At 38.6% G+C, this 23668-nt stretch overlaps 1 protein-coding gene across 1 annotated transcript in view; it reads left to right on the top strand.

Moving 5' to 3' along the window:
* SRCIN1 (SRC kinase signaling inhibitor 1) overlaps window positions 1-23668 on the top strand; it is a gene marked incomplete at its 3' end in the record, with an annotated part of 177730 nt that overhangs the window by 126560 nt on the left and 27502 nt on the right. Inside the window, exons 6-14 of the mRNA XM_081932097.1 lie at window positions 1879-1972; window positions 3121-3950; window positions 6235-6327; window positions 9317-9360; window positions 10208-10386; window positions 14427-14602; window positions 18737-18867; window positions 21677-21824; window positions 22376-22685. Of these exons, the coding sequence (XP_081788223.1) occupies window positions 1879-1972; window positions 3121-3950; window positions 6235-6327; window positions 9317-9360; window positions 10208-10386; window positions 14427-14602; window positions 18737-18867; window positions 21677-21824; window positions 22376-22685 (2005 nt within the window). The remainder of the gene's footprint in view (window positions 1-1878; window positions 1973-3120; window positions 3951-6234; window positions 6328-9316; window positions 9361-10207; window positions 10387-14426; window positions 14603-18736; window positions 18868-21676; window positions 21825-22375; window positions 22686-23668) is intronic.

Raw genomic sequence — 23668 nt, 5'->3', positions numbered from 1 at the left:
TAATGTTTCTTTTTGCTCCAGAGGAATTGTAGAAGGCTGGGTAGAGGGATGAAAACAGAAATGTTATTTCTGTCAAGAATATGTCAAAATATATTTTAGGAAAATATTAATCAAATACAGCCTGTGGCAACATACCTGGTTCATTGTATTTACTTATAATGTTATATTTTTTCCCTGTTCTAATCATTAAGAACACCAACTCCAGCATACTTACCTGGCAAGAGAGATGCCTTGATCATGATTATCATAAACATTTATTTGTTTACTATAGCAATATGATATTTAAAAAATCATTCTTTGTTCAATCTGTCTGAACTGTGAGCTATTGCCATATTTTCATGACTCAGTGTTTTATACCTATGAGACTGCCTTCTCTGCATTGAAGGTGCAGATGAGATCAAGAAGAGAAGGCAAGCCTTCTTGGAACAGACTGATTTTGTTCCTGATTTGGAACAGACGCAGTGGCTCAGTGGCTAAGACGCTGAGCTTGTCAATCAGAAAGGTCAGCAGTTTGGCGGTTCGAATTCCTAGCACAGCGTAATGAAGTGAGATCCTGTTACTTGTCCCAGCTTCTGCCAACCTAGCAGTTAAAAAACATGTAAAAATGCAAGTACAAAAATAAGGAACCACCTTTGGTGGGAAGGTAAAAGCATTCCATGCCCCTTCAGCATTTAGTCATGCTGGCCACATGGCCATAGAGACGTCTTTGGACAGAGCTGGCTCTCCGGCTTTGAAACGGTGATGAGCACCACCCCCTAGAGTTGGGAATGACTAGCACATATATGCAAGGGGAACCTTTACCTTTACTCTTGGATATTTGGCAGTCCACCTGCATCTTTTGAAAGGCCATAAAGATTTGACCCTCCAAGGAAGTATGAGGGCTATGGAGGTTTAACCCACCCTTATGAGATGATGGGTCCTGATTTTGGGAGTTTTATAAGTTTACATTTTACCTTTGCTGTGGTGTTTTGTTCTGTAAGTGATTTACAGTCTATGGGAATGTAGCAACATAGAAGCCATTATTATAGATAAATAAATCTTGCAGTAACTGATTCTGTTAGTAGAGTATTTCTTATGGAAAGAAACATTTTTCCTTGTCATGCAAAAAAAAAAATCTATTGCCAATCAATTTAATTATTTAATGTCAAGTTCTATTGTTACGATGCTAGTGTTAGGAAACGGATAAAAAATTGTCTCTAGCCATTCTCTTTCTATTATGCATCATTGTTAAATACTTCTATCAAGTTAGTCATCCTTGTTTTTATCACCCCCTTGAGGAACTTGGTATATTTTCTTGCAAAGTATTTTTATACAAGACTAGCACTTTTTAATCTCTTTTTTGTAGCCCTCCCTATAGTGGTTCCTACAGCTTCTTTTCTCTTTTTACCTTTCGTCGACAACTCATTCAGGAATAAAAGAGATTTAATTAAACAGTACCTTTTGATTGATAACACTAGGAGGATCCATTTTGCTAGAAACACCCCCACCCCTTTGTAGATCTTCATGGTTCCTTTTGTGTGAGCTTTGGCAATTCAGCCCAAACTTACAAGTAAGAAAGGAGGCCCACAGATGTAAAGGACTCATACAATGTTGACTCTAGGTACAAATTTGATCCCCACAGAACTATTTGCATGGACATGCTGCTGTATATCAAAGCAACAGATTGCTGCAAAAAGATTATGAATTCTAAACTCTGATGTGATCTGCTTGAAGGCTTTTTGGAATGAACAGGAAACAATGGCACAGGAAATGCCTGTGCATTATGCATCTGTCACCGTTGCTCCTATCACTGTGCTCAAGCATATTTTAGGACCTGAAATGATAACGAAAGCTAATATGCATTTATCTCATGTGATTCTTTGGGCTTTGTTCTTCCAGGGATATTCAGGACAGAAGTATTATCAAAATTTACCGGAAAGAACCACTTTATGCCTCATTCCCTGGATCCCACATCACCAATGGTGACCTTCGGGTAAGAGCAAAGCATTGCACAGAGGCCATTCTGTTCTTTATTGTCAGTGCCACAAGAGATGAAATGGGCAACGTATTAAGGAATGTTTCATTAATACCTTTTTTTATATGATGCATGTAGACATGCATTGACTAGCATTGCGGTTCTGCAGATTTGCAGTGATAATCTTCCTCTAATGTTCAATGTACTCTAGCAGAAGACAGCAATTTCCTCCTTGCAGTTTGAGAGCTATAGATGTGCACTGGGGTGATTATTTCCTCAGAAAGTAACTGAAAAATCCTAACAATTCTAATCTAAGCACCTTCCTCACCCCTTCTTTTCTTCTTTCCTTTTCAGCAAAACTAAAATACTTGAATCAAATCTCTTCAGTAGAGAGGATCACTGGAAGATCTGTATTTTCCCTGAGCTTTAGCTATTCAGAATTTTTTTTAAGTATCTCCACTGTGGGAACAATTTATATATCCTATAAAATTTTGCTTCTGAGGGATTCTAATTTAGTTCTGTAGTTCTGTCGTAAGAAAGAAAAGACTATAGAGAATCCTCTGTTAATGGATGGTGTCCATGAGCTTTGAAAAATGTAGGATGGGACTTGCATTTATGTAGTGCAAAATCATGTTATCCCACAACTTCCTACATGGAAAAATCCCACTAATCCCACAAGTGATTAGTTTTAGAAAAGTAAGTACAAGCTATCCATCTATTATAAGGAACAACCTAGTTTAGTAAGGAAAACAATTTCTTTGGAACTTGGAAGTCAGGAAGCTGAAAAACATTGGCAAGTTGCCAATGACTATTTCACTAGCATAAGCAGAACTTTGGCAGGGAAATAATAAATACGCCCATCAAGGCATTCATCAGAGTAAAATATGTTTCCAAAAAAGGGGATGGAATGAATCATCAGTAAAAAAAAACTATAAGAAAGAAAAGAGAGAGGGAGAGAGAGAGAGAGAGCGCTAGCTAGCTAGCTAGCTAGCTCTGTTCCGGAATAAGAATAAGACATTTTGTTCTCCATGTTTATGCAGCTCAGTATATATTATGCACTTATATGTTGTTTCATATGATAAGATCACATATTTTCACCTATATACTGTGATAATGCAGAAAAGATTTATGACATTCTGAATTTCTCTGACATCTCATTGTTCTAGAGGGAGGTGGTCTACACTTCCAGAGAATCCTCTCCCACCCGGCGCCTAAACAGCATGTCTCCTGCTTCCCACCTTACTTCTGGCTCTCCTCCTCCAGTGCTCCAGTCATCCTCACCTTCCCGTTCCCGTATGTCTTACAGTGGTGGGCGCCCACCCTCCTATGCTGGCAGTCCTGTGCATCACGCAGAACGCCTCTCCAACCTCCCTCCAGCTCAGGGAGTCTCACCAAGTCCAAGTGCTATCTTGGAGCGCCGGGATGTCAAGCCGGATGAAGACCTGGTGGGAAAAAATATGGTTCTGGTGAAGAATGAAGGCCTGTATGCTGATCCATATAGTATGGTGCATGAGGGACGTTTGAGCATTACATCTACTCAGTCACTGGCTGGGATGGGGGATCCATTCGCTTACCCTGGAGGGCTTTATAAGCGGGGCTCAGTGCGTTCTCTTAGCACCTATTCAGCTGCTGCCCTACAATCAGAACTGGAAGATAGTTTATATAAGCCCAATGCACAGATCTACAGTGATACTTACGGCCCAGGGATGGGGTTCCGTTTGCCACCATCATCTCCCCAGAAAATAGCTGATGGCCGACTGGTGGATGTTCAGCAGAGCCAAAGTCCTCACAGCCCTTATTCAGGGCCTCCAAGTCGATCCTCACCAGTACGGCAGACTTTCCGCAAGGACTCTTGTTCCTCAGTGTTCATGGAAAGCCCTGTCAATAAACCACGGAATCTCAGTTCTTCAGGTGCTTCAGAACTATTCCCTGGACCTGGGGAACGACCTCATTCTGGATTCAGTTCACCTGTGCCTGCCAAGGATACCGAAACAAGGTAAAAAGGTGGAAGTGTATCATTTCTTGCTAACAATAGATGTACCATTATTAATAACACAGGGATCAGCAGCTTGAATAATTTGCATACTGGAAAGTTGGATCTTAAAATGCAGGCTTTCTTATTCTGAACTAAATTTGATAGAGTACAAAAATGACAAATGAGCAAATGAGATTTCTACCCTATTGATGCTGTTGCCACAAAAAAACCCAAGTGATTTTGGTTATTTTGTGCCAATATGTTAAAATAAATGCACATGGGTTATTAAATGGTTTGTTTGTATCTGATCACTCCAGCTGCTCCAGCCAAAATGACCATAGGAGTCATTTTGGCTGGAGTAGTAGGAGTGATGAGACACACTATGCTTTTGAGCACGGGATGCTTGACTAGTGCTTTTATAATCAATGATCAGGCACTATGAAGGATAATTGCCTGCATGGGTCTAGCACTCTCATGTGAGATTACTAGAGCCTGATTGACAAGGCAGCTTGCACAAAAGAGCACTCTGCTGGATGAAGTGGTGAGTCCACTTGCCCATAGCCCCCTGTCAGCTCTTTTTCGACAAAGCAAAAGAGACAGCAAGAGAACATGAGTAAGCAAAAGAACAAGGAAGCACAAAAGAGACAGATAAGTGAGTGAAAAGCAAAATATTACACAAAGAAGAAAGGAGGATTTGAGCAAATATGCAAGAGAAATAAATCATCAGCAGTCTGCTTTCAATTAAAGCCAGGAGATAGGTCTAGCTATCTGTCAAAATTAACCTCTTTCCCTAGCCTCACCTCTGATTAAGGAGAGCAATTGGAAGTTGTTTTTCTCAGCAGCAGGAAATCCACCAATCATTTTCCATAATCAGTTCCATGTTAACCTGTCAGAACAGAACCTCCCACTGCTGTCTCATTACCAACGCAGAGCAGAGATCAGCTGTAAGACAATGCAAGTAATGTTGGCATACATTTGTGTCTTCTTACGGACTGGAGGAAGACATGTTAAGCAGGCTTCCTGCTGATGATGACATAAATGTCTCTTGATTTAAGGCCTGGGTAAGGTCCTTCTTTTCTGTCCCTCTTCTCTTCAGCTTTTCTCAGATGAGAAAGCTAGTTGGAATAAAAAAAATGGGGGGAAATCAGCAAAATTACAAATGGAAGCTATCTTGATCCTCTGTAAAAATAAAATAAAATTGAGTAACGAAGGCAGTCACTCAAAGGGAGTCAGGCAAAGGAAGCCTTATTCCAAAGTATTCTAATAATGGCATTTCCAGTGTTGTTTTATTTTTTTTTCCAGATCTTTGTTTATTTTTCCCTTTTTAATTTGCCATGTGCTTACACCAGCAGTAGATTAATCCAGTGCAACAATGCAAAATACTGTTGCAGCATTCCGGTCTTCTGTGTACCTTTATTTAGATTCCTTTTCTTGCAAGTTCTGCCCTTACATTACTTGACAACTGAGTGGGTAGTCTTAGGTGCTTTTTAAGGTGTAATTTCCTGGCTGTTTTATCTGGGATATGATATTGTTTCTTTGCTATTATTTTTTCTTGCTTTGGTGATTTTATACTTTTAGCTTGTTTATATTATTACAAACAGGTTTAGATTATCAAACTGAGAGACGCGCAGGAATGCTGTTTCAAAATTGAATACAAATAAATATACTAAATAAATAATAAAATAAAATAAATTTAATTTGTTAGCCGCTCCCTCTCCAAAAGGACTCGGGGCGGCGTACAATAAAAACCCATACAAATATACATATACATACAATACATATACACATACATATAAACACATACACGTACATGTACATGGAGGAGGTAACAATCGTTAAAAGCATACAATAGTAATCATAGAATTAAAATTAACAATTAAAATACCCTCAGTTAAAATTACAAATTTAAAAAAGACTGTCAGGAGCAATGGGATAAAACTATGGTTGAGCCAGGCCAGCTAATTGGAAAAGGTGGGTCTTTACACGGAAGGAGCGGAGATCGGAGGTAATCCTGATGTCAAGGGGGAGGTCATTCCACAGGGCTGGGCCCATCACAGAGAAGGCTCTGCTCCTAGGCGTCGCCCCCCAACACTGTTTAGTGGACGGCACCTGGAGAAGTCCCTCTCTGTGCGAGCGGATTGGTCGCAGGGATTTATGGGGCAGGATGCGATACTGTATTCTTATGTTTACTAATATTGCCATAATACTAGGAAACAACAAAAAAAGCATATATCTGTCCTACTGCTTTGTCTGGATCTTTTAATGTATACAGTCTTTCTCCCTTTTCCTCTCTCTTTTTATTAAGGGACCGCATGGAAGCGATGGAAAAACAGATTGCCAGCCTCACAGGATTGGTACAGAGTGCATTAATGAGAAGCTCAGATGGAGAGACCCCCAGGTAAGGGGCTTGATGGGTGAAACTACATGAACTGCTGCTCTTCCCTTTGGCATTGATAGAGATGGTGAACTTCATATTTTCAACAATCTAACTAAACTGGCCAAATTGTTTTTGTAGTGGATTAAAAATAGAAGGAAAGTCACTGTGATATAAAGGATAGTATATGGGATTTTGGCCGAATCTTTGTTCAGTCATGAATTATAGTAGAGTGGCAAGATGCATTTTAAGTGAAAAAACATGGATCTTTTGTAGTTGGTCACCCAAATTGCAGATGATCTTAAGGCAATAACTCTCGGGCCATATATGCTCAACCAATCAGTCCATAAAGTTTCTATTCCAATAACTATGAGGCAAAACACCTAGTAGTAGAGCAACATTTTACAATACAATAATACAATACAATACAATAGTAGAGTTGGAAGGGACCTTGGAGGTCTTCTAGTCCAACCCCCTGCCTAGGCAGGAAACCCTATGCTGTTTCAGACAGATGGCTATCCAACATTTTCTTAAAGACTTCCAGTGTTGGGGCATTCACAACTTCTGGAGGCAAGCTGTTCCACTGATTTGTTCTAACTGTCAGGAAATTTCTCCTCAGTTCTAAGTTGCTTCTCTCCTTGATTAGTTTCCACCCATTGCTTCTTGTTCTATCCTCAGGTGCCTTGGATAATAGTTTGACTCCCTCTTCTTTGTGGCAACCCCTGAGATATTGGAACACTGCTATCATGTCTCCCCTTGTCCTTCTTTCTATTAAACTAGACATACCCAGTTCCTGCAACCATTCTTCATATGTTTTAGTCTCCAGTCCCCTAATCATCTTTGTTGCTCTTCTCTGCACTCTTTCTAGAGTCTCCACATCTTTTTTACATCATGGCGACCAGAACTGAATGCAGTATTCCAAGTGTGGCCTTACCAAGGCATTATAAAGTGGTATTAAAACTTCACGTGTTAATCTTGATTCTATCCCTCTATTTATGCAGCCTAGAACTGTGTTGGCTTTTTTGGCAGCTGCTGCACACTGCTGAGTCATATTTAAATGGTTGTCCACTAGGACTCCAAGATCCCTTTCACAGTTACTACTACTGAGCAAGGTATCATCTATACTGTACCCGTGCATTCCATTTTTGTTGCCTAAATGTAGAACCTTACTCTTTTCACCATTGAATTTCATTTTATTAGATAGTACCCAATGTTCAAGTTTGTCAAGATCCTTCTGTATCTTAAGCCTATCTTCTGGAGTGTTGGCTATTCCTGCCAGCTTGGTGTCATCTGCAAATTTGATTCCCTCATTCAAATCATTGATGAAGATGTTGAGTACTGGGCCTAAAACAGAGCCTTGGGGTACTCCACTGCATACTTCCCTCCATGTAGATGCAGTTCCATTGAGGACTACACATTGAGTGTGGTTAGTCATCCAGTTACGAATCCATCTGGTGGTGATGCTGTCTAACCCACATTCTTCTACTTTATCTAGTAGTAGGTTATGGTCTACCTTATCAAATGCCTTACTGAAGTCCAAGTAAACTATATTGACGGCATTCCTCTGGTCCACTAATTTTGTCACATTATCAAAGAATGCAATAAAATTAGTCTGGCATGATCTGTTTTTGACAAATTTTACAAAGATTATATACATATCTCCAAACTCATCCTTCCCGCATTATATAGCCCTCTATTCCAAGGAGAATCATTATTGAGGATATCACTTCCTTTACTCCATCAATATCTTGTGAAGTACCTTTGTACAGTAATCAGTTACTTAGCTTAAATTGTACCTAATTGGGATAATGGAAGGGTTGTTATTGCTATGGTTTCTAGCACACTCCTCCTTTTAAAGAAATAGGACATTGGTAATCCATGCTGCTTTGGTGGCGCTAATAATTAAAATGAGAATGGGGTGATATAGTGAATATTGTGTAGAGGATGGCCTTGAAAGAAAGGGAAAGAAAGGACATTCAGACTTGTAATATTTTGTTACTATAGTTCCAATTAAATCTTTAGGTTTGCATGGTCTGTTTCTTAGTCTGACCTATCTTATGGGGTGACATGAGATACAAAATTGTTGCTTTAGCATAAACTCCTACTGTTTCGTCAAGTTTGGCAATGTACATATGCTTTCCTACCCTTTTTTGAAAAACAGATCAACCTCACAAGATATTAATAAAAATCAAACTTTATTTTTTTTTAAAGAAATAAAATTAAATCTTACTTTTTAACATTTTTAAAGTGCAAATATTCATGATAAATAAAACAAAGTGTATGAGATAACATAAAAAGAGACAAATAGATCCTAAGTTAAGCTTGTCTACCATACATTTTCTATCAAGTTGCATGGTAGAAAACATAAAGAAAAATTTAGATCTTTGGGCACACACCCTGTTATTTTAAAAAAAGGCTGAAAAGAACAAAAGTTAGTGAAGCTCAAATAATACTGTATAGAAAAAAATAAAGATAAAAATTAACATAGTTTTGTGCTTCTAGTCTTATTTACCTATTCCTGAGATACAATTTCCTGAAGCAAAAGCTCTCTGCTTATTTCCCTGGACTTTTCCACTTCTCGTAATTCCAACCTTTAATCAAAAGCTCAGGAATATAATGTTAATTATTTCCTCTTCCTACCTCCACTACTCAGCTTTCAACTCTTCTATCTCTTGGGGCAAAGCTTTGTACATTACCCTGAGTCACACTGATTGAGTTGGGAAACCTTCTAAATCTAGTTAATAAATAAATAATAGAATTTTGTTCTCTCTGTGACCTGGAGCAGACATGCTTCCCACTTAAAGATGTACATTCTACATCTGAGATGAATAAATGTGTTTTCTATGTTTAGCATTACTGCGGACACCTAGAATATTATGAATGCAAGTAAGGTTCACTTTTAATCATATACACAAATCACTCGCTGTTGACAGTGTAATAATTTTTACTCCCATCTAAACATCTTAAACCTAGAAATGGTTTTGGAATATCTATGTCTTGCTTGTCATTACAGTGAGAAAACAGAAGGGACCAACGGAGGAACGCCTCCATCAGCACGTAAGTGAGCATTTGAAATCCATCCTCAAATGTTACTTATCCCAACAAAAAGAAATAATCTTAAATTCAATAACAGAGCAGTAAAACCAGAAGTATAAATTCCAATTGTAGTTGCTGCTTTATCTGGAACAGGAGAAATATACTAAAAGTATTTTTTATCTTGATAGGTGGACTTTAGAGTTAGGAAGTTTCATGAAAATCTCCCACCCTTCCATTTTATTATTTGTGATTTTCCTTTTCTGCTGTAAGTTATAGAAACCTGTATGCTCTTCTCATATTCACTGGTACTTTTCCCACTTTTGGGGCTGTCTGGAACAAAATGGAAGCAAGAATTTGACTTCACTCTTGCTTCAAATTCTTGATGATGCCCCCATAGTTGAACAGATTTGAAGCATGATATTAAAAATGCAGTTTAAAGTGAGAGAAGTTATTCTTACCTTAAAAAATAAATCGGCTTTGTTACAAAGATAAACTGAGGTAAGATAGCTTCACATAACTGCCCTCCTGCATGCTGGTTTGAAAGAAAAGTATTAGATAAATGAGGGGAAGCTAATACTGAAATTCACAGTTCTCTGCAGTTGCTGAAAAAAAATAGCATTATCCAGACCAATTTGTAGTAAAAAATGAAGCTACTACACACTAGTATATTTTTTTATTCATGCAGAGGGTGTTGCTCAGGATATTGTCTTCTCTTTGATAATAATTTTATAATGCTTTGAACTGAAAGTTACAGAATTTGTATTTTTACCCAAGCTCGATAAAGGATTTTAATGACATAATTTTTCTCTTTTTTTTTTCAATATCCATGGATTATCATGCACTTCTGGTATTTTTTTTTCTGTTTCAGACCCAAGCAAGAGCAATGTAGGGACTCCAGTTCTTGGACCTCCACCCACATCAACTACTGGCACACCAGCTGGGCAGCCCACTGCAATCACTCGCCTGCACATGCAGCTGCACCTCCATGACCTGCAGCAGAATGCCAGTGAACTCCGCAACCAGCTGCACCAACTCAAGAAGCTGCAGGTAAGCTGAATTGGAAGGGATATTGTTTTTATTCTTTTTCCAAGGGAGGAGAAAATTTTAGAATATTATGTTGGTTCCATGAGACTGAACCTTTTCCCCATGCATTAGAAATGATGCGTTTTGAAAGTAAATGATGCTTCATAGTCAGAGTTCAGAAGCCAGAGAATGCTGAATCTGATGCCCAGTTGTCAGAGTGTGCTCTGCATAACACCAGAAAACAAATAAATTAGGTGAAGCAGAAGCATTGCAAATTTGTTCAAATTACTCAATATATACAGCTCTGTGGATTTAGCTTCACTTGATGGAGAATTTGGAGAGGCACTTGGAAATAAAATTATATTATTTGATGTAATCTTATCCTTCATATAACACAAAATTGAAAGACCTAAACCAGAACTTATTTCTTTTCTTTTTTAAGAAAAAAAAATAGTTTCTGGCTAAATTCCATAAGGAGTGAATTGATTTTAAGGTTGACAAAAACTAATTGTGTCTCACTTTTCTTTCATAGAGGAAAGCAACAGTATTCATTCAGCAATCGTAGACACTGAATTTCAATACTGCTCATTCCTCTCTTCCTGCACACACACATTTTGACTCCATTTAATAAACTAACCTTTCCTTGTAATTTTCCATTGTTCCATTGAGGGAGAAAGGAAGGGGCACAAAGAACAAGGAGCAATGCAAATGAAATGTAGGTATAGAGAAACTCTATAGTTAAGCATTATCACATACACATTACTCACAGAATGTCTTAGTTTAATCCTTGGCATCAACTAAGATTGCAAAATGTTCTCTGTCTAAAACTTTGAAGGGTTATTGCCAATCAATACTGACAGTAATGGGCAGTGGTGGGTTTCAAATTTTTTTAGAACCTCTTCTATAGGTATGGCCTGCTTTGTGGAAGTGGCTTGCTGGCCATGTGACCGGGTGGGAGTGGCTTGCCAGCCATGTGACCCGGTGGGAGTGGCTTGCCAGCCATGTGACTGGGTGGGCATGGCCAACTTGTAAAATGTGGTGAAACATACTTAACAACGCTCTTGCTTAACAACCAAAATGTTGGCTCAGAAACTCTGGCATTTGAAGCACACAAGTCTTAAAGCTGTCAAGTTACAAGACCCTTGCATCCATAACCCTTTAGAAAAAGAAACTTCAGGGGTGTTCAAACTTGACAGCTTTAAGACTTGTGGACTTCAACTTCCAGAATTCCTCCTCCAGTCATGTTGGCTCAGGAACTCTGGCACTTAAGTGTGCAAATCTTAAAGCTGTCAAGTTACAAGACCCTTGCACCCCTTAACCTTTAGGAAAAAAAACTCCAGGGGTGTTCAAACTTGACAGCTTTAAGACTTTAAGGTTTAGATAGGACTCTTAGAGGCAGGCGGGGCGATTGGTGAGCCAGCCAATCAGTGAGCAGTGGGTGGGGCAAGCGTGGTGCAGATGGATGGGGGGAGGGAGCTGGAACTGGTTCTAAATGGCATGGTAGATGTGGAACCTCTTCTATAGAAGAGGTTAGAACTGGCAGGAACCCACCCCTGGTAATGGGCCACATGGATCCGTTATCTGAATCCAGCTTGTTATTTTTCCATTTCTATTTGGGTTTCATTTAACTTAGTGATAAGATGGATTTTAATCCTAAAATCTCTCCTTGTCTTTCAGACACCATGAAAAATAAGATTTTGGCTTTCTCCACCTTGCCACAAGAGTTTGCCTTGCTATCTTTTTGCTCCCAATTTTGTTTCTCTTTTCTGTTGACATTTATTCTCATTAGTTGTGCTCACCAAAACAAACTGCCTTGGTGCCAGGTGAGATTAATTTGGAGTCTGTGGCACCAAATAAAAGGGCAGATGGTAGCTGTGCATCCAGAGCCAGCAATCTGATCTTCCCTCCCAAACTGTGGGAGGTGCTTGTGTTTTTTTCTCTGAGTTGCTTAACTCCAGAGATAATTAACAGTGACAGCTTGTTGGAAACTGGAAAGCAGCAAACAGTGCTGAGTGGTGGAAAGGCAAATGGCTCACACTCTCACATTTCTCCCAGATGCTTTGAAACTCTGCAACAGATTTGGTGTCCAGATTTGCGTGGATGTCTTCTGTGGTGTCAATCACATGTAGTAACCTCATTCCTATGGGAGGGTTTGGATTGTGGCAAATGCATTCAACAAAGGGTGCTCCAAAGATAAATAAACTGGCATCCAATCCCACCAGACCCTGCTAGAATAGCCAATGGCAAGGGATTCATAACACATTGGTCAGGACATGCAAAATTCTATATGTAATCTGTATAGAAATTAGTATTTCTAGAAGATCAGCTTTGACTAGCTGGTATGTTCTTTTGTTACTTTGCAAATATAAGTAAAAGAAATCAAGCTCTATGGAAGAGAGAAACAAAAAATAAGTATTGATTGCCAATTCAGAAGTATTATTAATGTTAGAAGATAGCACTAGGCTATGTTATATTTTTAAAAGTATTTGTTTTTAACCATTCTTAATTTGGAATCCAAATTAGTCTCATAGAAATTTAAACAATTCTAATTATGTATGCAGTGTTCCAATCCAATTTCAGCATGACTATAGAAGAACATGAAGTGTTAAACAATAAAGGCTGTCAGATTTTATTTATGACAGCTGCGGTATTTTGCATGTAACAGTAATAAGATTGGATTTCTCTCCAATGGCAACACACAAGTCTAAATTACAAAATGAAAATTCCAGGCCTTTGAAGAATCATACATTCACTGACTTTGGACAGAAAATAAAAATGCATGTATACACCTTGTATGCTTCTAAATATAAAACAAATATTTATTAATAAAATTTATATGTCCCCATCTCATCAATAAAGCGACTCTATAAATATTAATTTGTGTTATGAGTTTAGATCAGGGGTCGGCAACCTTAAACATTCAAAGAGCCACAAAAGTTCTAACCAGAAACCCCCATTCAATTCTGGAGCCAACCGGAAGTCCGCTTCCCCCACCATGGAGTCTCCTCCTAGGGCGGTGTCCTTTTTCCTCTACCTGTCCTAATCAAAAGCCCTATCAACTGTGGAGCCGACCGGCGACTGGGAGTCGCAACAGAGGGATGAAAGAGTCACACGTGGCTCCAGAGTCACAGGTTGCTGACCCCTGGTTTAGATGTACATTTAGGTCCAATTCCTCATGTACTGTCTCCTTTACCACTAGTTTTGCATTGTTTGGGAGAAAACAGAATAACCAGAGGTCTTTTTAAATGTAGGTACATATAAACCCTTTTTAATTATATAACCAATTCAGTATTCCTTTTGTGCAAATCTTATTGGAAAGAAGTAAGCGTATATGTTTGTTGTGAAAATAAATTATTTTATCCATTTTATACATCTGTTTAGCAGTGAAAATTTAATGCTGGACTGTGACAGTATTCCTGAAGGGAATTAGCTGTGCATCTTTCTTTAAATTCCATGGTTTATTAATATTAACAGTTGTTTCCTACACCAATGATTGATTGGTCCTGACTGTCAATGGAAGAAACAGTGTGGATTGCTTTATCTGCTTTCTACTTTTCCAATTTTCCTTTAATGTCTTAGCTATGACCATGGAAAGCTATCATTCAGCTGACCCTAGGGAGCCTTATCCTAAATCATAACAAACTGTAGAAATAACACAGGACTGCACAAATGCACATGATCAAACACACTCTGGTGGTTCCACAAGAAAATACCTCACATGTTAGATTGGAGCATACAAGGATTCCTACGTGCTTAATAATGCCACTATGCACACAAAATTTTTAGTCTGGCAAATTTGTGTACAAAAGCAGTTCTGTTTGCTAGATCAAAGCAAGTACCATTGGAACAAAACCAGAATCAGTAAGAGGAAAGTGATGCACACTGAAGAAGACACTTGATGATTCAGGAAAGTCTCAGATATGGTGCAGAAAAGTCTCAGATCCAGACTCTTCTTAATACACTTTTTTGCACAATCCAATATAAGGTGGCTCTGATGACTGAAGCAGCTTAGTTGCATCTGATTATTTTCCTGTTGCTTTTCTTCCCCCTCCCTTCTATTTCAGCTTCAAAATCAAGAAACAGTGAAGACCATGTTGCGACGGACAGAGACTGAAATCAGTGTGCGGGTGACCGACACCATGCGCAAACAGGAAGATCCCTTACAACGGCAGCGCACTCTGGTTGAAGAGGAACGCCTCCGCTACCTCAATGAGGAAGAACTCATAACTCAGCAGCTTAAGTGAGGATCCTGTAAAAATGTTCATGTTTATCTAGGGCAGTGTTTCTCAAACTTGGCGACTTTAAGTCCTGTGGACTTCAACTCCCAGAATTCCCCAGCCAGCTATGCTGGCTGGGGGATTCTGGGAGTTGAAGTCCACAGGACTTAAAGTCGCCAAGTTTGAGAAACACTGATCTAGGGCAAGGCTTGATCATCACGAAGAACTTGTTTGTCATAGTCTATGGGGGCTGGGGGAAGTGACCCTGTATGCCTCTGGTGGGAATGGCATTTCAAGGTCAAGTATTCTGTGAGTGATACAACTTAATACCATAATGCACAGTTAGATTTAATATTTACACTGCTGAGACAAGTAAAGCATTGTTGGTTTGAAAATATATATCTTGCCCTTCAAGTATGCGCCAATCAGAATGGTAATCAGTTGTTTAGTTTGGACAAAGAGGCTGAGAAAGAATTTAGGAATTAAAAATATTTCTTCCTTTTAAACCTAAACAGCTATAAGTACAAAGATATAAAGGTGCGCATTATGGCAACATTCATAACCACAAGCTGTGATTGTACAAGTGAAGCGCTGCCTACTTTTTACAAAAGTTGCAATGCAGAAGAAAGGGTCAAGGCTTTGACTATGAAATTTTGGCCATCATCTTCACTCTCTTGAGTGTTCCATTTCAACTGGATGAGACATCACAAAAAGTGAATTAAGCAGCCATTTTCTCTTATTTTTCTGTCTCTTCAAAAAAAAAACCTCTCTCATACATACACACACGCACACTTATACACTTTCCTTTCCCTCCTGCTCCTTCAACAGATTTCTGGAAAAGAATCAAATTACTTTTGTCAGATATCTGAACTACTTATTTCAAAAAGCTTTTGAAATTAGGCTGAGGGCTGTCTCAAATTAGGTCAAAGGCCTTGAGTGATTCAAGCCTGGTGAACATAATTCTGGAGGATTCATTCTGCTTACTGGCTTAAGTTCCTCTTTGTCCGCATCTATTTTATCATCCATATGAAACTACTGATTTTCTCTGGATGTGAGGTACATATTATGACAATGATATAGTCCCTATCTTTCTCATTCCCCGTTTATCTTACATAAACAGTTACTATACTGCTGAGGAAGTTGCATAGCTTCCTGGATCTAATCATGCTGATGACTTTTGGGAATTTCTTGGTGTCTTTTTTTTAAATTCATCAAAAACATGTAACTTGGAGACTGTTATAATGAATCTACATTACTTCCAAATCCAGGATTTCAACCTTTCAAGTTGTACCTTTTTTTTTTCTTTAATGAAACTGAACCTTATTTCCGGGATGGGGGAGGTCCCCCCCACTTTTTAAAATTAAAATACTTTCTAGGCATAACTGAAGATTTAGTCAATAGTTTCATTTGTCTGCACATAATTCATTGCATGTAAAAATGATTCTTTTTTTAAATCAAACTGAGATTGATTCAGCCAATTTAAAAGCAGCCGAAGTTCTACATTATTACAGTTCTATTTTGGTACCTTCCTGATTGCTTCCTACGTCCCCAAATAAATCTGTCAAATGATTAAGATGTACAATCTCTGGGGATTTTTAAAACTGGTTTATTACTTACTAGCTTGATTTCATGTTGTTTGTTGTTCATTCTAGCAAACACAAAGCACTGGCTTCTTCATATATATGGCCAAAAACAAATACAGAGATATTTAAGCTAATTCATTCTAGTGGACTTGAATTTTTCATTATACTAACAAACACATTTACATACATACATACATACATACATACATACATACATACATACATACATACATATATATATATATATATATATATATATATATACATACATACAGTGGGGCAAAAAAGTATTTAGTCAGCGACCAATTGTGCAAGTTCTCCCACTTAAAAAGATGAGAGAGGCCTGTAATTGGCATCATAGGTAGACCTCAACCATGAGAGACAAAATGTAAAAAAAAAACCAAACAATCACATTGGCTGATTTGGAAATAATTTATTTGTAAATTATGGTGGAAAATAAGTATTTGGTCAATATCAAAAGTTCATCTCAATATTTCGTTATATATCCCTTGTTGGCAATGACAGAGGTCAAACGTTTTCTGTAAGTCTTCACAAGGTTGGCACACACTGTTGCTGGTATGTTGGCCCATTCCTCCATGCAGATCTCCTCTAGAGCAGTGATGTTTTGGGGCTGTCGCTGGGCAACACGGACTTTCAACTCCCTCCAAACGTTTTCTATGGGGTTGAGATCTGGAGACTGGCTAGGCCACTCCAGGACCTTGAAATGCTTCTTACGAAGCCACTCCTTCGTTGCCTGGGCGGTATGTTTGGAATCATTGTCATGTTGAAAGACCCAGCCACGTTTCATCTTCAATGCCCTTGCTGATGGAAGGAGGTTTGCACTCAAAATCTCATGATACATGGCCCCATTCATTCTGTCCTGTACACGGATCAGTCGTCCTGGTCCCTTTGCAGAGAAACAGCCCCAAAGCATGATGTTGCCACTCCCATGCTTCACAGTAGGTATGGTGTTCTTTGGATGCAACTCAGCATTCTCTCTCCTCCAAACACGACGAGTTGTGTTTCTACCAAACAGTTCTATTTTAGTTTCATCTGATCATATGACATTCTCCCAATCCTCTTCTGGATCATCCAAATGCTCTCTAGCAAACTTCAGATGGGCCTGGACATAGACTGGCTTAAGCAGGGGGACACGTCTGGCACTGCAGGATCTGAGTCCCTGGCGGCGTAGTGTGTTACTGATGGTAGCCTTTGTTACATTGGTCCCAGCTCTCTGCAGGTCATTCACTAGGTCCCCCCGTGTGATCATGGGATTTTTGCTCACCGTTCTTGGGATCATTTTGACCCCACGGGGTGAGATCTTGCGTGGAGCCCCAGATCGAGGGAGATTATCAGTGGTCTTGTATGTCTTCCATTTTCTAATTATTGCTCCCACAGTTGATTTGTTCACACCAAGCTGCTTGCCTATTGCAGATTCAGTCTTCCCAGCCTGGTGCAGGTCTACAATTTTGTTTCTGGTGTCCTTTGACAGCTCTTTGGTCTTCACCATAGTGGAGTTTGGAGTGTGACTGTTTGAGGTTGTGGACAGGTGTCTTTTATACTGATAACAAGTTCAAACAGTTGCCATTGATACAGGTAATGAGTGCAGGACAGAGGACCCTCCTAAAGAAGAAGGTACAGGTCTGTGAGAGCCAGAAATCTTGCTTGTTTGTAGGTGACCAAATACTTATTTTCCACCATAATTTACAAATAAACTCTTTCCAAATCAGCCAATGTGATCATTTGGTCTTTTTTTTTATATTTTGTCTCATATAGTTGAGGTCTACCTATGATGCCAATTACAGGCCTCTCTCATCTTTTTAAGTGGGAGAACTTGCACAATTAGTAGTTGACTAAATACTTTTTTGCCCCACTGTATATGTATGTATGTATGTATGTATGTGTGTGTGTGTATATATATATATATATATATATATATATATATATATATATATATATATATATATATATATATATATATATATATATATATATATATATATATATATATATATATATATATATTTGTTTTCATAGATTTTCACGGGTGTAGGTATGCTGGTTTTGTTGTATTCGGGTCTTTTCCCGTGTAAGGTTGAGATTGTCTTTGCAACGTTTCGGCAGGATCACACCTGCCATCTTCAAGCTGTGGGCTTAAAAATTTTAAGCCCACAGCTTGAAGATGGCAGGTATGATCCTGCCAAAACGTTGCAAAGACAATCTCAACCTTACACGGGAAAAGACCCGAATACAACAAAACCAGCATATATATATACACACACACACACACACACACACACATACATATATATATATAGCAGCCACCTGGATTGGTCCTACTTGTAACTTTCCACAGGCAAGTGGCTATTTAAGAGTCTGAATCCAAGTTATACCACTAGTTTACCTCATGGAAAGAGGAAAAGTAGAAGATGAAGGCCAGTGGTCAGGAAAGAATGAGAAATTAACTTTCTTAGTGCTGTATTGCCTTTTATAACATTTCGAGAGAATGGCAACAGATGTCTTTTCTTTTCCCTTTCTCCCTGACGTCAGTGTATTGTCTTTGTGTATCCACAGTGACTTGGAAAAATCTGTAGAGAAGATCCAAAAGGATTTGATGCATAATCACAGATTCATTTCCATACAAGAGCTAGAGGAGAAATCACTGGTGCTCAAACAGTTGGGAGATACCTTGACAGAACTGAAAGGTGAGATGGGGCTGGGTTTGAGATCAGATAAATATAACAAAATTGGAAGAAGTCTATTTCATGGAGGAGAAATCGTGCATGGTAACATTTGGTATCATATTTACCAAGCTCAGCAGTCCTATAAAACAATCATACAAACAAATCAGGAAAGGTCTAGCCCTCATTAGAAATTAAACTGAAAATTTATAGGTAGGATATATTAAGATTGTGCTGTGATTTAGAATTAAAGGCAAAAATATGTTTTGGAGGATATACAGGTAGCATTTGTTTACAGTTTCATAAATCAAGCACATCTTTTCCTAAACTTGCATGACAATTGCAGATGATAGCTCCAAGATCCCAGGAAAAGGCAGGGCTGATTTTGTTTATTGGTGGATGAATGGCCCTTTCTTGCTTACTCTTAGATTCATTCCAGTGTTTCTATTAGTTCATACAATGTTCCATATTCAAAAGTTGCTGACTTGAGGTTTATTTTCCGTATCATGCACGTTTTCACAGCTCTTTATCCTTAATATTCATTAATTACACCTTCATATTAAAATAATGTCTAAGTTCTTTAAAAAGTAACAAACACATCAGCCCACATATTTCAAGAAGTATTTTTTTAGAAACAAGAAAATTATATATTCTGTATTTTCTTGAGTGCAAATTTATGAGGAATCTTTTATAGTAATTGTCCTTACACTTGCAAAATTTGTTACATACATTATGAACAATCTGGAAGCCATGGGTTTTCCAGGACATAAGTCATGACACTTGTATTTTGAAGCTGTCTTAGACCAAAGACTTGTTAAATCCAATAATCCAACTGTGATCAAGCAAATGCCCAAAGAATTTACTAGTAGATCTCATATGCAATCTCTATAATTTGTGGTTGGTCTCGAGCAATCAGAGATGTCCTGATATTAAAAATGAGGCAACATTTTAAGTTACTATGTGAGCATTGCATTAGATGGAAGTTTCCGGAAGCTAATGCCTCATAAGAATTTCCCCTTTTCACATGGTGAAGCAGTCTTGCTTCATTGCTTTTGAGGACTCTTCTGCTCATTCTCTTAAGTGGACCCAGACCCTGGATTCTACTCCAAAGTTCTGCGTTCAGCCTTGCCAATAACTGCTGGTATATTTACAGTAGTCATCAATTTTCAGTTGTAAATGTTTACAATTATCTTGTTGCAAAATATCATTTTAAATGTTTTGAGCAAAATAAGGGAGAAAGAAAGAATGTGAGAAATGTAATCATATTTTTATGTTTGGTTGGAAATCAAAGAGAAAAGGATAAGGATCATTCATCGTGCTCTTTAGCTTTGCATGGTCAGTATATCCAGAGAAATGTAAGTTACCTGCTGGAATATGTTATGCATATCCTAAATTACTTCAATAATTTCCCAAATGACTTCAAAAAACCCTGTTTGCTGAACATTCTTATCATATTTCGTGCTTGTATTTTTGATATATCAAAAATACATATTGATCTTTATCTTAAGAATCATCGAGGCAAAAAGTACTTTGAATTTGTTCTCTTTACAAGACTCAAGATAGGCAGAAAAGTAGACACAGTACCCAGCCAGAGGTCTTGGACCTTTCCCTTGTCTCCTTCCAGGAGCAACATAATAGTATTGCATAAAGATACAGTCTTTCTTTCAAAACGCATCTCTCAGCATGGCAGTCTCCCAGGTAGAACTCTCATCAGCTTTATTTTATGCTCTCCAATTACTATGACAGAAGTACTGTGCTTGCAATCCTGTACATACATCACAAGGAGTAAGACCCATTTTCCTTTTTTATGGCATTTGTACTGGTTTGATTGCTGTGTGGATGTGTTGTATGAGCTTACAAGCTTTTCTCTATGTATCTGCTACCTGGAGACAATGCTTCTGTACTTCAGGCAATTGGATATCACTTTGTAGTGCTGCTTTAAAAAAAAGGACAAACCCAATAATCCAGAGGATAATATACTTTATTCTTTTCTGGTAAATGTCCAAAACATCAATACAATAGGATCAAGAGAAAGATTACAGAAAATCCTAAAGTTTTCCAAGAAATGTAAACAGCAACTATGCCTTTGGTAAATTATCCAAATGTCAGTCTCATTTCCCCTTTCACATTTTGAGTTGTAAATGTCAAAAAGCAGCTTGACAGCATTTTGTTTCCTAACATTTCTCACTGGGCCTTTTATTGTCTGTTTTGCCAGGTTTTTGACATTTACGTGGATAAATCAAAATAAAAGGAAGGTGGTGCAGATATATTTCATGATGCACTAAAGAGTTCGTCTTGATAAAATATCTGCCTAAGTATAGTGTTAGTAGTTTCTGGACCACTTTTTTCTTTATGCTGTGCTAGATAAGTGTATTTAGTATAGTTGTCAGCAATCCACATTGCTGATATCCTAAGTGTCTTTCTCCTTCCTTACATATCGTCTGTAGCTATAGTATATCATACCTGATTAGTCTGTAAAACAAAAACACATGGTATTTATCCATCAGCAGAACAGTTATGATTTTGCAAATCCTTCTTCATGCCCCTCATTCCTCAAAACACACTAGTGTTTATTTGGCTAAAATTGACTACTTGCAGGAGGTGAAAAGTGCTGGGATGGGTGTTTGGATAGAGGGTCAGTGCTGTTTCATCTTTGCCAAACAACAACCAGGAAAAGCCTCATTTCTCACTCATCCTAAGCCTTACCAGTCTGCCCTCCTGCTTCCCTACTTGGCTCCATGCCCCCATTGCCTTCAGTTAAAAACCTTCTTTCAAAACCTGCTCTGACTCCCATGCCTCTCATTTCCTTCTCTGTTCATTCCTGCCATTGCAGCTAATTTTCCCAGCCTGCAGAGCAAAATGCGTGTAGTTCTTCGTGTAGAGGTAGAGGCTGTGAAGTTCCTCAAAGAAGAGCCACATCGCCTGGATGGCTTATTCAAGCGGTGCAAGGCAGTGACTGACACCCTGACAGAAGTCCGCAAGTGAGTGAGCCCTTCCTGAATGAGAGAAAAAAAAAACCCCTTGGGAATAGGCTGGGGTATTAGCATTCCTAATAGATACTCTTAGCTATCTTGCAAATGTACTAGCATACAATTTAAGTGTTGTATTTCTGTCCCTTGTACCTTGACAGGGGTCAGATATACTTATTTTGCAAATGGAAATATACTGGGTGTATGTGGCCCATTCTCTGGGCTGTATAATCGGAAGACTTCCTTTAACATTTGCATTTAGACCCAAGGCCCTCTTATCACTTGCTGGGGTTCAACTGCCATCATCATCCCTATTACAATCCACTCATGATTGCTTCTTCCTGATGGTCACAGCTTCTCTTGTTCTCACTGATTTCAGAAACCAGCCATCATTCTGTTAATGCTACTATTCATGCATACATGCACGCAGATTCAAAAATAGCTCCTCCAGGCAGACAAACTACAATACATGAGAAGAACCATTTTAGTATATTGCTGTACCTGCAAGCTTCTTTCTGAAACTCCTAACCTGCTTTTAACTCTTCTTGGCATTTTCCTGGTAGGCAAGTAGATGAAGGTGTCTGGGATTCCTCCAGTAACCTTCTCAACCAATCTCCAAAGAAGGTAGAGCTGGAAAGTGACTTCACCAGAAGCCTGGATTTTGAGCTTCCCACCAGCCCTCCAACGAACCTCCATGACCTAACTTCTTCCACTGACAGCCTAGGCACAATCAGCTTTGGACCAAGCCAAGGGCAGAGCCACGCATCCAAAAGTAGCAATCCATCCCGGGGCTCAGAAATGATTGGTGCCAAGCCCCAAACAGGCTCTGATACTCCTAGCAAAAAAAGTATGGACAGATCAGTGTCTGTGGAGGTGAGTGAAATTTATATACTTTGAGCACACAAAAAAGAAGAATGCTCCTGAATTTGCATTGTTGTTGAATTTGCATTGTCCTTTGACAACTGATAGTCCTTGGACTGATCCAGGGTCTGATCTAAATTTCCAAAACCAGCCCAAAAGGAAGGAATAATAAAAACTGTAATTGGAATCATGAAAAGCACCAGTTGAGAAAAGCTATTCCAGCACCAAATGGTTTACAACTACTGGCAAGATTTCCATATTCTTCCACATTCTCTTCCTTCCGTATAGATTTTCTTCCGTATTTTACCATAGTCAGACAAATATAGCTTCCATTTACAATCCTCTATTTTTCATTCCACCTTCCATCTAAAACTCCAAGATTAAGAAACAAGAAAATTATACATTAAATTCACAAAATTGGGATACACAATATATAAGGTTAAGTATTTTATATGTATGTATGTACTATATCTGTCTGTGTATATACATAGAAGAATTGTGTGCCTGAACCCCGATGGACTTCAATGACTCAGTTTAAAAAATCTTTGTAAAGAAACTATTTTTCCCATAATTCCTAGAAGTTGAATCAAACAGCACTTTTTGCAGGCAACTCACCCTCCCTACCAACTTCAAAGGAATTGGTTTGGAATGTATAAGCAGAGAGAGAGGAGAGAGTCCTAACTATTTCTGGAACTATCCTTTTCCCAGCCCAATTGATAATGTATGCCAGCAATTTTCCTGAATTTTCCAATGTAACAATGACTTTGATTCCCTACTTTATGATAGCACTTCCAATCAAACTGGAATGGGGAATAGGGTTCTTTATTCATTGCCCCATTTTCTCAACCACAAAGAGACTCAGCACTTCTTGGAAAGCCAGAATTTGTCTGTAGAATGGCCACATAATAGATTAGGGTATGCTGCAATGGGTTTGCCCAGGTTCAGGAGAACCTGTAGCTAATGTTATGGCTCCAAATCCCAACCCTGGCTGCCCC

Source organism: Natrix helvetica, assembly GCF_964273705.1.
Source record: "Natrix helvetica genome assembly, chromosome: Z".
In the NCBI taxonomy this organism is placed as follows: domain Eukaryota; kingdom Metazoa; phylum Chordata; class Lepidosauria; order Squamata; family Natricidae; genus Natrix; species Natrix helvetica.
This window is presented reverse-complemented; position numbering and strand designations above follow the sequence as displayed.